Below are 15,051 nucleotides of genomic sequence, written 5' to 3'. Positions count from 1 at the left end.
TCACAAAAACAAGAAAAACAATAAACTGATGTGGGAGATGCATATAAGATATTATTGAATTATAGATTGCACCAATACTAGTGTTTAGTCGATATTGGATAATAGGTGACAGAACAGTGAGATCAGTTCTTAAACTGAGGAATATGAGAGAAAAGGAGCTTCATATCCATGTCTCAATTGTGTGCAGTGTTAATGAATAATTAAGGATTTTGTTCGCCCTGGGAAGGCACTGGGAAGGTTTTTACAATCAGACGATTACACATGTCTCAGTCTTTACTTAACCTCCCTGACGGTATTCCCCAATGTGGCTCGGGGTGGATTTTCGGCACCAAAAGCGGTAACCCCGAGCCACACTTGGGATTGCATCGCAGGATCCAGGTACAGCAAACTTACCTTATCCCCTGGATCTTGCGATGTCCTCCCCACTCGATTCATCTTAGCGCCGAGCTCCGTTCCCTGCGAGCATTGCAAAGCATGGGGACGAAGAACGGCACCAAATTCAAAAAGTAAAAAACACAATACATATACAGTACAGTGTAATTCAGAAAAAGAAAATAGGGGGACTTTAGGACTTTGTAGGCACAGTAACACCAATTCTCTTACAAAATGAATTTATTGAAAAAGCATAATTATACAATAATTATTAAAAAACCACAAACATTTATGTACAAAAGATGTTTCATGTAATCGTTGCTATACAGAACCACCTCTACATATATATAGGACCTTGGATATATAAGGATAACTTATCCAAAGTGAGTAGATATCTAAGGGCGTGGCTGGACAGCAATTCAACAAAGGGTAACTTCGTATCAGAGAATGCAATACATGTTCCGCGTGTCTAGACGCTTCTTCAGGAGCAGGAACAGTTGTGGCTAACAAATTGGATAAAATTGATATAATTAATATACAATAATTAATAATGATGCATGAATGTAAAAATGTAAAAATGGTGTGAACGGTTCAGGAACCTCAAGCAGCCAGACAGCAAAGGCGGGGGTAAGGCACCCAAAAGGGGGCGATGAAAAGACACCACGGGGGCATGCAGAATATAATATTATCGTATCAATGGGGAAATAGAAAAAAGGCATCTTAGGTAAAGACCCAAAATAGAAAAAGAAGAAAAAACACGTATCTATGGGATAAACTGGGAAGAAGGGGGAAAGGGAGGGAGGAAAAAAGGGGGGGGGGGAGGGGAAGGGAAGGAAAGGGGGGGGAGGGGGGGGGAGTGGGAAAGGGGTGGGAGGGAAAAAGGAGGGAGAGAGGGAAAAAGGAGGGAGGGAGGGAAGGGTAATGAAGGGAGTGTGAGGGCCAAAAAAGGGGGGGGAAAGGGGGGGGCCGGGAAGGAAACGTGGGATACTTACTATAGTATTATGAATAAAAAAGTGTGTAGATGCAGCCACACAATGGTAGAAAGGACGGTGGGAACGAGGCTGGGTAACATACGTGATGTATGGTCCAGAGTAAATGTATGTATTCACATTGCCTAAGGAAGGATATATATAAGAAAAGTATTTAATAATAAACAATAATAATGGTCTAAGTGGGTCATCCATGATCAGACACTCACCGAAATGATGGATTGTTTGACGTAATTTGTATATACTGTATAGTATAGGGGTAAGGTCTATTCCTATGGATATTGCTGGTTAGCATATATCCATGAATGAGAAGGGATCCAGAGGAAGCCTAAGTAGTGTGTATGATCATCCAACAGCATTCACCAAAATGTATCTGAAGTAGAATATAGTCTACCTGGAGTATGAAAATATATACACCAGTAAGGGAAGGACCGAGGACTAATAAAGTAAAATAATCAAAAGAAAAAGAAAAGTAAGGTGGTCTAAATAATTATAAGAATAATCCCTGCAAATGGGCAAATAGTACCTGAACAAAGTGGGCAGTGTGAATAGAGCGTTCCGACCCGGCCATCTGTAGTCTCAGCTGTGCACCGTATAGGACATGGTCCTATTTAAATGCACGTCCCGTCCGTAGTCAACAAATTGGCGCCGCCGACGTGACGTCATCTGGACCGGCCGAAAGAGTTCCAGTGCGCATGCGCACCGCTCGGCTGAGAGCGCCAGCGAAAGAGATGTCGCTCCCGTCCAAGAGCAGGTGCGCGCACAACATGGAATAGCATTGGCCAGGAAGGGGAGGGGGAGCGACTCCCCCACTGCCCATGTGTGCGTCACACTAACAGATGGAAAGATGGTGTGACATTGGGCGGCCACGTGGTGGCTAAGAACTCGCCCACAAGAGGGCGCCCGTCCCAGCCAAGCAGATGAGCAAGCAGAAGGAAACATGAACCGTTCAATATTATAATATAACAAAACACAGTTTGAGCATTATGTAACCAAAATATATAAATAGGTATCAATAGTTCTCTATGGTTGCAATTTACAATGCCTAAAACAAGAGCCTGGCAATAATAGATCCAAAAGAGATTTTCATTTAATATATTTGTACAGGGGCATATGTATCTGTAATATGGAGCTTAGACTGTACCATAAGGCTGGAGAGGCAAACACCCAGAACAATACAGATTGATCATGTCTAAATATATGGGAATCAATTCATGGTTGGGGATAAGATCGTTACACTAAAGGATAAGGAGGAACTGTAGGTAAGTTAGAACAGTAGACGTTACAGGAACGGTTTATATGATTGAGCTTCATTTATGCCAGGAGCATGGATGGCATTCAACTGCTCTATCCAAAGTGTCTCTCTTTGGAGTATCTGTTTATCCCAATTTCCACCTCGTGGGTTTTGAGGGATCACTGCAAGGGCAATAAAGGATATCACTGAGGTGTCAAATTTGTGATATAAATCTAAATGTCTGCTTACTGAGGTGACCATTTTTCCCCCTCCGGAGTAATAGATATGGTCTTTGATGCGGGACGTAGACGTCGTGCCTACAACAGAGCCTTGCGCCAATCACGCAACTCTCTGTTATATAAAACCAAGACCCCTAAATCCAACCAGGTTGTCAGATATATCTCTAGATACTCTCAGCATCATGCTGAATTACGTGAGGTCTTGACAACACATTGGTCTCTACTACGGGACGACCCTATTTTGGCCAAATATGTCAGTCCCATTCCTAACATTACCTTTCGTAGGTCTAGATCCCTACGGGACAAACTGACGTCAAGCCACTATCTTAACAACATAACACCTCATCATCACTCCAATGGCAATGCTAGGTGTGGCAGGTGCGCGTTCTTTCCTTGGATTCAAACAGGTACCCGATTTGTATTACCTAATGGGGAAATTTTTACCCCTACCTTTTATGCTGATTGTGAGACCCAAGGCATAGTCTACTTAATGACATGCAAATGTAAAGCCTTTTATGTTGGGAAAACCATTAGGCAGTTCCGCTCCCGCATCAAAGACCATATCTATTACTCCGGAGGGGGAAAAATGGTCACCTCAGTAAGCAGACATTTAGATTTATATCACAAATTTGACACCTCAGTGATATCCTTTATTGCCCTTGCAGATACTGGACCATACATCACGTATATTACCCAGCCTCATTCCCACCATCCTTTCTACCATTGTGTGGGTGCCTCTACACACTTTTTTATTCATAATACTATAGTAAGTATCCCACGTTTCCTTCCCGGCCCTTCCCCCCCTACCCCCCCCTTTTTTGGCCCTCACACTCCCTTCATTACCCTTCCCTCCCTCCCTCCTTTTTCCCTCCCACTCCTTTCCCCCCCACCCCCCTCCCACCCCTATCCTTCCTATCCCCTCCCCCCCCCTTTTTTTCCTACCTCCCTTTCCCCCTTCTTCCCAGTTTATCCCATAGGTACGTGTTTTTTCTTCTTTTTCTATTTTGGGTCTTTACCTGAGATGCCTTTTTTCTATTTCCCCATTCATACGATAATATCATATTCTGCATGCCCCTGTGGTGTCTTTTCATCGCCCCCTTTTGGGTGCCTTACCCCCCGCCTTTGCTCTCTGGCTGCTTGAGGTTCCTGAACCGTTCACACCATTTTTACATTCATGCATCATTATTAATTATTGTATAATAATTATATCAATTTTATCTAATTTGTTAGCCACAACTGTTTCTGCTCCTGAAGAAGCGTCTAGGCACGCGGAACATGTAGAGCATTCTCTGATACGAAGTTACCCTTTGTTGAATTAAAAGTGTTAAGGTACTCAAGCGCTAAAGTGAATATATAAAACTGTAAAATGTTGTACAAAGTAGCGTAAAAAATAAATGAATAAATAAACTAATATAAAAAAAAACAAAAAAACTGATATATAAAAAGAGTTCAAATATCCAGATACTGCAGCTGCAATCATTCAGTGACACCCCACTTATAAATAATTAAATAGATAAAGTGATGCGCTCGTAATATCTATAGGATATCCTACTATTCAATGTGCTGACAGGTCACATTCTACTTGTGGATACTTTGTTACAAACTATACAAAAACTTGAACATAATATAAATAAATATAAATACAATGTGTTGAAAAGTCTGCTGTGAAAGTCTAATTGGAGACCTCCCAGAATACAAATCCAAAAGTTAGTTCACCATTTGTTCTTGTGAAATAATAAACAAACAAAAATATGTGGAAAAAGGTGGTGAAAAAATAGAGTGAAAAATATATTAAAACAGATATATTCAATAAATATGTAGTTGATAACAATTATAAAAGGATTACAATTGTGTGGATTCCCATACACCTTACTTGAAAAGGTGATTCCTTTGCAGGTTAGAAGATACCTCTTATCTGTGTTTAAACAAGGCTTACTGAGTCTGGGTTAATCAGCAGAGGATAGGCTTACATCCACCAGCTATGATCATCTAATCTCCACTTCTCCTGTTCATATGCTTTCCCCCACATGAAATACAAAAGTGGGACAAGACCATTGCGCACATAACTTCTACTAAATAAAGTTAACAAAGAGCCCAATAGATCCACTCACATGATGTAAAAGATCTAGATCGCATTTCACTGATGTATGGTCAGTAGAAATCACTGCCTTCGTGTTCCTCCGTGCTACTGCTATTCAGGATCACTGCAGGCTGCACACTGACAAGAGCTGACAGGCTACTTCTCCCTCACGCGTATCATCACTAGACACGTGACTTTTTCAAAGGTGTGAGTGATTTCTACTGACCATACATCAGTGAAATGCGATCTAGATCTTTTACATCATGTGAGTGGATCTATTGGGCTCTTTGTTAACTTTATTTAGTAGAAGTTATGTGCGCAATGGTCTTGTCCCACTTTTGTATTTCATGTGGGGGAAAGCATATGAACAGGAGAAGTGGAGATTAGATGATCCTAGCCGGTGGATGTAAGCCTATCCTCTGCTGATTAACCCAGACTCAGTAAGCCTTGTTTAAACACAGATAAGAGGTATCTTCTAACCTGCAAAGGAATCACCTTTTCAAATAAGGTGTATGGGAATCCACACAATTGTAATCCTTTGTTGAATTGCTGTCCAGCCACGCCCTTGGATATCTACTCACTTTGGATAAGTTATCCTTATATATCCGAGGTCCTATATATATGTAGAGGTGGTTCTGTATAGAAACGATTACATGAAACATCTTTTGTACATAAATGTTTGTGGTTTTTTAATAATTATTGTATAATTATGCTTTTTCAATAAATTAATTTTGTAAGAGAATTGGTGTTACTGTGCCTACAAAGTCCTAAAGTCCCCCTATTTTCTTTTTCTGAATTATCGTTTTCAGGACGTGGCACATTTATATTTTTCTTATGTATCCACAGTACCACTCTGTGCTATGATACATTTTTTTTTAGATACAGTACACTGTAATCTTACAGATTACATTACTGTATCAATTTATTTCACATCCCTTTTGTCCCTAGTGGTTTCTCCAGTGCCATGCTTGCAGTTTTATATTATAAATACTGTTCTTTCTGCCTGGAAACTGGAGCTTGTCCATAGCAACCAAAACCGTCCCTTTACATCAAAAGTGGTTTTAGACCAGCTAGAAAACAGCGATAATAAATTAGAATCACTTGCAGAATTGAGCGATAGTGATTTGTGGGGAAATCCGTCATCAAACACTGAAAGTAATGACAGTGACAATTCTGCAAATTTCAGTGTTTTTGATTTGATTACATTATTGAATAATTTTTATTATTATTATATTATTATTTGTTATAATTATTTATAGTTGTTTATTATATTATAATTTATGATTTCCTGTTTCAAACTTTATCATACCCAAGATGTCTACTAGACTCTTTTTTGGACAGATTTAAGTGAGTTATTCCTAAGAATTGCAGGCCTAAAATATAGAACCCCAAATTTTCATGCAAAATAATTGTACCGCTTTCAGCATAAGAAATCTGAAATAATCATACCGCCAGGGAGGTTAAAATGTATGTGCTGGTCTGCCCTTGTAAATATGTTTATGTTGGAGAAACAACTCAGAAAATAAAAGAGCAAATAGCCCAAGAAAGTAATTCAATCAGAAAGGGACAACCAACATTGCAGGTAGCCACACTTTGCAGAGTATGCCCACTCTGTGATGGGGTGACTTGCTGGGAGATTGGGTCCTTGGAAGACCCAGGAACCTTTCTGGATACCCCTTACCTGCTGGGCCACTAGTGGAGCATGCTTTGCTATACATCCTTACTATCTTTGGACTTTTTGCCTTTCTGCTGGTTGGCTAACTATTTGCTAATTTTTGGTAGGTGCTAATCCTATGTAGGCTGTGGTTGGTGCATTGCTTGGTGATAGCTGTAAAATATTTTATGTTATTTTCAATTTCATTCTTATTTCTAGTTTGAATTGGATATACTGATAAGAGTGACTCTTGTATCTTTCATAAGCGAAGGTCAGTAGTGCCATATTTTTAGTTGTATATTGATATTTTGGCTACTCTAATATCCTATGCACATGTCCACCCCCAGCTAAGTAGTTTGTGAACCTGTGTTCTTTTTGACACAAAGTGTGTTTTTCCTGGGGGTGCTGCCCGGTCTGATCCACTTCCAGTGGTTGGTCTTCCTGTTCTAGGCTTCTGTTTTGATGTCTCCCCAAAGCCTAAACAGATATGATGGACCCAATAGGTATTGTATATACTATGTTTTACTATGTGTTTTTTTCCTCTTTCCATGTGACAGGGGGTTTTACATATATGAATTAATTTATGAATATGTATTTGTATGTATGTATGTTTGTACTCATTGCATGTATTTGCTTGTTAACATCAGGTAGTCAGATGATAAGAGACTGAAGCCCTGAAGAAGCGGCTTTGACCACGCAACGTGTAGGCAAGCTCTTTGTACAGTCTGACTATTACCCTATGCTTGTTTTTACTTATTGGGGCTATGTTTTGCCCATTTGATGTGAAATGCATTTTTTAAATATTTTGTAATAAAATTATGACTTTTTAAATGCTGTGTATTTTTCCTGATGATAGATATATCAGGTGGTCTTTGTTAAATGTCCATTTTTTCTTTCCCTCCTACACTTTGATAATCATTGCTGGGTTGATGACCTTTTGATATAAAGCTGGTTTAGCTCTATAGATATGCCATGTGTATATAACATATTCTTTATTTTTGTACCACTCTGAAAGTGATTTAAGATTTGTAGTCCTAAATGATGCTTCTAGAAGCAGGAGAGGCGGAGACAGCATTTGGACACTCAAAAAGAGGGGTGGACTGACAGATTATCTTATGCTGGCCATACACTATACGAAAAATTGTTCAAATATTTTTGAAAAACGAATATTCGGCCGTGAGAGCAAACGAGTACCATCATGGCATGACCGATAAATTGTTCAATGGACATAAGTGAATCAATTTTTTTGTTATTTTTTTCACATACACCTAGTGAAAACAGTTTGAACGGGAAACGCATTAACCTTTCAATTTATCGTTCATTCGGCAGAAAATTTCCAAACTTCTCCTTTGTTTTTTCGGCTCAAAAACGTCCCAACCGATTACTGATTTGTGGCCATTAACTGGCCAAAAAAAGATCGAATTTCGGCCGATGTTTCGTATAATGTATGCCCAGCATTAGGGTTAGGGTCAGGGATTTCTACTTCTATTCATTTACATAAACCTTGTATATTGTTTTGATTTCTTTACAGAATTTTACAACACTACACCTGACACAATTTATCTTGGCCTGCATGACCCATTAAGTGTCTTAATTGAAGCCTGCTTTTTTAAAGAGATTTTGGGTTTGTGGCTAGAGAGACAGTGGTTATGAGTAGTATTTTTTTTTATTATTTATTGGGAATTATTAACATGTTAGTTGCTATCTGTTTAGTGAGATTATATTAACTTTCTGTAAATAGTAATGAAAGACTATTGCAAAAACCAAACATGGTTGCTTTGATATTATATGCATCTCTGCCATATATCACTTTGTTTCTTTCATGTTTTTCCCACGAGGGGTTGTTATGTTTCATTCACATTTTGCTGTGACATATTTACAGCTGTGTGAGCATTTAAACTTTATTGTGATTTCTCTTTCTTTCTGTGACTGTGGAGAAGGGATGCCCAAAGCTATCTTCTTTTGAAAGATTGTTCTTATGTACTATGAAATCTGGATAATATATTTGGGATAATCAGCATTTTGACTTTTATGTATTTAGTTCCCACTATTTACAAATGATGAGCAACCACTTAGCATGCAAACACGACAGCATGACAGCCAAACACACAAGTAATGAATATTCCATGCAAGGTTAGTATAACGTAGCATACAAGACCTAACCTCCTTCTCTCCACAGATATTGCTGATGATGGAGCTGGATGACGGACTGTAAGATGGGCCCAGAACTCCCAAAACTCCTTTGGGTAAGATCTGGCACACTGCAACAAGGAGATAACATTTTCATATAACAAATTGCAAATTTTCATGCATTTCTCGATATGTAAAAATTTCCATAGAGGGAAGAGGAGCATAATTTAAATAAGCATTTAAAGACAAAAATACCACTACAAGCACACAGTTTAGCATTTTCTAGACATATACAGTATTTGTATGTAAAATGTACATCTTGCAGCCAATAATACAAATTTCATTTATGTATTTCAGTAGCATTTGGTGGAATGGTCCCACAGCCTTGTTTTCAATGCTGCAAACCAATAAGAGCAACATGTTTCACCTGTCTGCCCAGTTCCACTTATTTCTATAGGACCATGACACAATTTAAAGTGGTTGTGAAGTCGCATAACCCCATTACCTGTATCCTCCCTGTTTTACCAAGATATCAAGTATTGTGTGTCAGTTTTTTTTAAAGTATAATTCCAAATACCTTCTTTCACAGAGCTGCTCTGCGGTCACATGATCTGCCTCTGCTTTCCCTCCCTGATCTAAGGAAAGCAGCGGGAGGGGCTGAGATTCCCCTCTGACATCAGCCAGCCAGCAAAGGGAGTTCACATGACTGCAGAGCTGCGATGTGAAAAAAGGTATTTGAGATTATGATTAAAAAAACAATACTTTATAGCTTGGTAAAACAACGAGGATACAAGTAATGTGGTTATGTATTGCAGTGGAATAGAGGCAGAAGGGGGGGGGGGCAGGGAGGATAACGGCTCTCACAACACAGACTCGAAATGACAGGCAGATAAGGAGGGGGAGAGGGGAGACACTCAGATCACACAGAAGGATGACGGAGATACGTAAACTGACCACAGTATCATGGATCAGCAGCCATGATTATCGTAGTCAGTTAACATAGGGGAACACAAAAACAGGCAGGATCAACCAGTATTTTAGAACATAGAAAGGGACAAATTACACTGCAACAGCACTATGCTGTTATTCATGCTCTAAAGGAACAGGAGCATTTTTTTTTTATTTTTTTTAGGGTTATGACCACTTTAAATTTAAAGATGCAAGTTCCAAAGGTTTTGCACTGGAGGGCATGCCTTACCCTTTCTAATCAAGGTGGCAAGTCTTACTTTGTCAAGGCAACAACTGTGTTGATGTGGACCCCCAGCTACATTGTATGTGACAGCTAATGAAAGGTGGGTGTACCTGTGAACTGTTTTTAGGATATGTTTATTTTTTTCTTCAAAAATCAATGTAATAACAAATACAATAATCCTACTAGTCTCTCCCGATTCTTTACAGCAGGTTATTGTAGGCATAACAGAGTCTATATTGGGCACAGAAAACTGGTCACAATAACAAGCCATTAGAAACAATGTGCTACCTGGGGTGTTCAGGAACTTGGATTCTGAAGAGAAGAGAAACAATTGTACGTGGAATTGAAACCCACCTACCCTATATTTTAGCAAAGGCCTATGGATTTTTCCTGAGATCATAGCTGAGTTTGTATAATGGTAGATTGTCATCATCAGTTTCTTCCAAGTTTTAGTAGATGGGGGTAAGGACACTTTCCACTTTAGGAGAGTATACGTAGTAACATTTTGGCATGGAAATGGGTAAATCACCAAGGACACTTAAAGCGGAGTTCCACCCAAATTGGAAGCTCCACTTATCTGCCTCCTCCTCCCGGTGACAAATTTGGCACCTTTTGGGGGGGGGGGAGATACCTGTTTTTGACAGGTACTCATCCCCACTTCTGAGAGATCTCGCCACAGCGAGATCACATGGAAGTGCAGCCCCCCTCCTTCCCCACCACTGGGCCATTCAGAAAGCACAGCGCACTTTGTGCATGTGCAGTAGGGAACCGGATGTGAACCATCAAGGCTTCACTGCTGGTTTCCCTTACAGGCAATGGCGGCGGCAGCACCCGAGAGCCGATGGAAACATTGTCAGGGGTGCTGACATCGCTGGATTCCAGGACAGGTAAGTGTCCTGAAATTAAAATCAGCAGCTACAGTATGTGCAGCCACTGACTTTTAATTTTTTGCTGGGCGGGGGCTTGTGGGGCAGAACTCTACTTTAATAGACTGTTTTTGTTGTACAAAATATTGGTGAGTCCCAGAGCTGAGAAGACAAAGTCATTGACCCTTAGCCAACAATTGTAAACATATTTACAGGTCCAAAAACAATGAAAAGTCAGCAATATCTCCACATCCCTGGAAGCAAACAGCAGCAGAGTAGACCTATTTTACACAATCTAGAAGTTGTAATATTTTTATAATGAAACAATTCCAGTTGCATTACTTTTTCCCTAAAGGAAGTCACTGAGATTTAAAAGAGTTGAACCTTTTGGTATCTAGCTTTGGAGGTAGCAGTAAGCGTGGAATAGTAGGTAGAAACTAGCTTGGTAATATCTTGTCTCCCTAGAAGTTTTTCAAAGGGAGTAACAATTTTTGGGTTAACCTCCCTGGCGGTTTTCCTGAGTGTGGCTCGGGGTTAAAATTCAGTCCCATTAGCGGTAACCCCGAGCCACACTCGGGATCGCATTGCAGGATCCTGGGGCGGCGTTACTTACCTTGTCCCCGGGATCCTGCGATGTCCCCCGCAGTGTCCGAGGGCTCCGTCCTCCTCCGAAGCCTCTCCGTGCCAGGCTCCATTCCCTGCGAGCGGCGCGACGCACGGGGGCGGAGCCTGGCGGCAAATTACAAAAAAAGTAAAAATCATAACACATACAGTACTGTAATCTTACAGATTACAGTACTGTATGAAATGATTTCACATCCCTTTTGTCCCCAGTGCTTTGGCCCATGCCCTGCATGCAGTTTTATATGATATACACTGTTCTTTCTGCCTGGAAACTTGAGATTGTCCATAGCAACCAAAAAGTGTCCCTTTACATCAAAAGTGGCTTTAGACCAGCTAGAAAACAGCGATAGTAAATTAGAACACTTGCAGAATTGAGCGATAGTGAATTGTGGGGAAATTTATTTTATTACTATTTTTTTTTTTTTTTTTAATTATTTATTTTTATTTATTATATTATAATTTATGTTTTTGTGTTTCAAACTTTATCATACCCGGGATATCTACTAGACTCTGGTTTGGACAGATTTAAGTGTGTTATTGTTAAGATTTACAGACCTACAATATAAAACGCCAAATTTCCATGGAAAATAATTGTACCGCTTTCAGCACCTAAAATCCGAAATAATCATACCGCCAGGGAGGTTAAGATAGGTTCCGAATTGTGTGCAACTAGAATGGTGAAACTGGTAACTGTACAACCTCAATTCCAAAAAAGGTGGGATACGGTGTAAAAATCTACATTGAAACAGAATGTAATGATTTGCAAATCTCATAAACCCATATTTTATTCACAGTAAGAAATAAAAACATACAATTTTTAAACTGAGAAAATGTACCATTTTAAGAAAAACATAAGGTAATTTTGAAATTGATGGCAGCAACACATCTCGCAGTGCCATGCTTACCACAGTTTAGCATCCTCTCTTCTTTGACCCTACGTTCACATCTATACAATTTTTAGTGTGTTTTGCAATTTGCAGAAACGCACTACAGTCCATTTAACAAGGTTTCCTATGCTACTAGTTCACATCTATGCGTTTTGCGTGCGGTGCATTTTTGGAAAGGGTCGGGGATTTTTTTCCCATGATTTGAGACTAATAGACTTCAATGGAGCTGCACCAGAAACGCAATAGGTGTATTTTTGATGCAATTTTTGATGTGTTTTGCATTTTTCGGTTCTTAATTTACCACTGTATATAAATGGTTGCTAAGCAGGGGGCTGGGAAGCCGGCCGCTGTGTCCTTAACAACCAATGAGTCATCAGCTGTCAGCGGGATTCCCCGCTGAAAGCTGAATGTAAAAAGAAAAAAAAAAATGCTGGCAAAAGAATTAGTAAAAAAAAAGACATGGGGTCCCCCCCAAAATCCATACCAGACCCTTATCTGAGCATGCCGCCCAGCAGGTCAGGAGAGGGAGGGGACGAGCACGCACCCCCCCGAACCATACCAGGCAGCATGCCCTCAACATGGGGATGGGTGCTTTGGGGCAGGGGGCTCTGTGCCCCCCACCCCAAAGCACCTTGCCCCCATGTTGATAAGGACAAGGGCCTCTTCCCAACAACCCTAGCCGGTGGTTGTCGGGGTCTGCAGGCAGGAAGCTTATCGGAATCTGAAAGCCTCCCTATAAGAAGGGGGTCCCCAGATCCCGCCCCCCCATGTGAATGGGTATCGGGTACATCGGGTATTGGGTACACCCAAAAAAAGCAGTGAAATGCAATAAAAACACAAGAGCCGTTTTTTTGATAATTCCTTTATTAATAGCTCTGTCTTATCTAGCAGTCTCTTCCCACCATCTTCTCCTCGAGCTGTCTCTTCCCGCTGTTTTCTCCTTTCCGCCGTCTCCTCCTCGACCTGTATCTTCACGCTGTCTTCTTCTTCTCGGCGTCTTTTCCCACCATCTTCTCCTCGAGCTGTCTCTTCCTGCCGCCGTCTCTTTCCACTGCTGTGTTCTTCCTCGCTGCCGGTTACCCGCTAAGAAAATTTAAAAAGCCACTCCCCACGCCCCATGGCTATATAAGTGTCGGCAGAGAGTGGGCGACAACAAAACAGATGAACAGATGAAGACATCACAGAACAAGAGCGGCTTTTTAAAAAAAAATTTTAGCGGGTAACCGGCGGCGAGGAAGAAGACAGCAGCGGGAAGAGACAGCTCGAGGAGGAGACGGCGGGAAGGAGAAGAAGGTGGGAAGAGATGGCTAGAGAAGACAAAGCTATTAATAAAGGAATTGTCAGAAACCGGCCCTTGTGTTTTTATTACATTTCACTGCTGATGTTGAGGGCATGCTGCCTGGTATGGTTCAGGAGGGGGGGTGCTCACTGCACCGGATAAGTGCATGCTCGGATAAGGGTCTGGTATGGATTGGGGGGGGGGCATGTCATTTTTTTTTTAAATTTTGGCGTGGGGGTCCCCTCCAAATCCATACCAGACCTGAAAGGTCTGGTATGGACCTGGGGGGAACCCCATGCTGTTTTTTTTTTGCAAAGTTTTTTGCCGCCCAATTTTTTTTTTTTACATTCAGCTTTCAGCTAACTCATTGGTTACTAAGGACATGGCGGCCGGCTTCCTGGCCCCCTTCTTAGCAACCAGCTATATACAGTGTGTTTTACAGTGCGTTTAAAGAGAAGAAAAAACCAAAAAATGCAAAATGCATGAAAACTGCATGCAAAAAATGCATAAAATACGCTGGTTTAAAAAAGCAAAATGCACTGAAAAACGTGCCTGAAAAACGCATCAAGCGCAGCCGCATAGATGTGAACCTAGACTGAATAACACTCTGTAAATGTCTGGGAACTAGTTAGACCAGCTGCTAGAGTTTTGAGAGGAATGTTTTCCCATTTTTGCCTGATATAGGATCCTAACTGCTCAAACTGATACTAAAGGAAAAAAAAACAATTTTTTAAATAATAACAAACATGTTATACTTACCTGCTCCATACGATTTTGCACAGAGCAGCCTCAATCCTTCTCTTCCTGGGCCCCCCACCAGTGCTCTGGGCGAGAGAGCCGGGAGAGCAGCTGCTCTCGTGCACATTGCTGGATCGGAATCGGATTCAGGTAAGTATTAGAAGGGGTGGGGGAGCTGCAAACAGAAGGTTTTTGACCAATCTCTAGCCCTGTAGTCTTCTAGCAAGCAGTAGCAATGTCAAACAGGCAATGTGCTACTAGGAAATTTGATGAATAGAGTGAAGGGTGGAGCATATTTTAAAAGTTATCTTTCAAAGAAGATTACTGCCTATTTTGGAGTGGCTTACACTGGTAATTAGGGATGGTGCCGAACATCCCCCAGTTCAGATCGCACCAGAACATGCGAACAGGCAAAAAATTTGTGCGAACATGCAAGCCCTATTAAAGTCTATGGGACACGAATATGAAAAATCAAAAGTGCTCATTTTAAAGGCTTATATGAAAGTTATTGCGATAAAAAAGTGTATGGGGACCCGGGGTACTGCCCAGGAGAAATGTATCAATGCAAAAAAAGTATCTAAAACCACATTTTTTTCAGAAGCAGTGATTTTAATAATGCTTAAGTTAAACAATAAAAATTAAAATATAGATATGGAGGAATGGGATTATAACGGTGCTACTGACAAATGGTTCATAACGAGTTAAATAAAAATATAATTTCTTTATTAGTACAAAAGGGTAAGGAGAAAGGTAAACAATTGGTATTG

The 15,051-nt window shown here is 40.6% G+C and overlaps 1 protein-coding gene across 7 annotated transcripts in view; it reads right to left on the bottom strand.

Annotated features, from left to right (window-relative positions):
• Window positions 1-15,051, bottom strand: part of GRIK4 (glutamate ionotropic receptor kainate type subunit 4) — a 925,106-nt gene that overhangs the window by 348,169 nt on the left and 561,886 nt on the right. For 6 of the 7 annotated variants that reach the window (XM_073602576.1, XM_073602574.1, XM_073602569.1 and 3 more), the window contains one exon: window positions 8,732-8,829. The exons of the other annotated variant lie outside the window; for it this stretch is intronic. In XM_073602576.1, coding sequence (XP_073458677.1) covers window positions 8,732-8,829 — 98 coding nt within the window. The remainder of the gene's footprint in view (window positions 1-8,731; window positions 8,830-15,051) is intronic. 7 annotated transcript variants of the gene reach the window in all.

This window comes from Aquarana catesbeiana, linkage group LG10 (genome assembly GCF_042186555.1).
Source record: "Aquarana catesbeiana isolate 2022-GZ linkage group LG10, ASM4218655v1, whole genome shotgun sequence".
In the NCBI taxonomy this organism is placed as follows: domain Eukaryota; kingdom Metazoa; phylum Chordata; class Amphibia; order Anura; family Ranidae; genus Aquarana; species Aquarana catesbeiana.
This window is presented reverse-complemented; position numbering and strand designations above follow the sequence as displayed.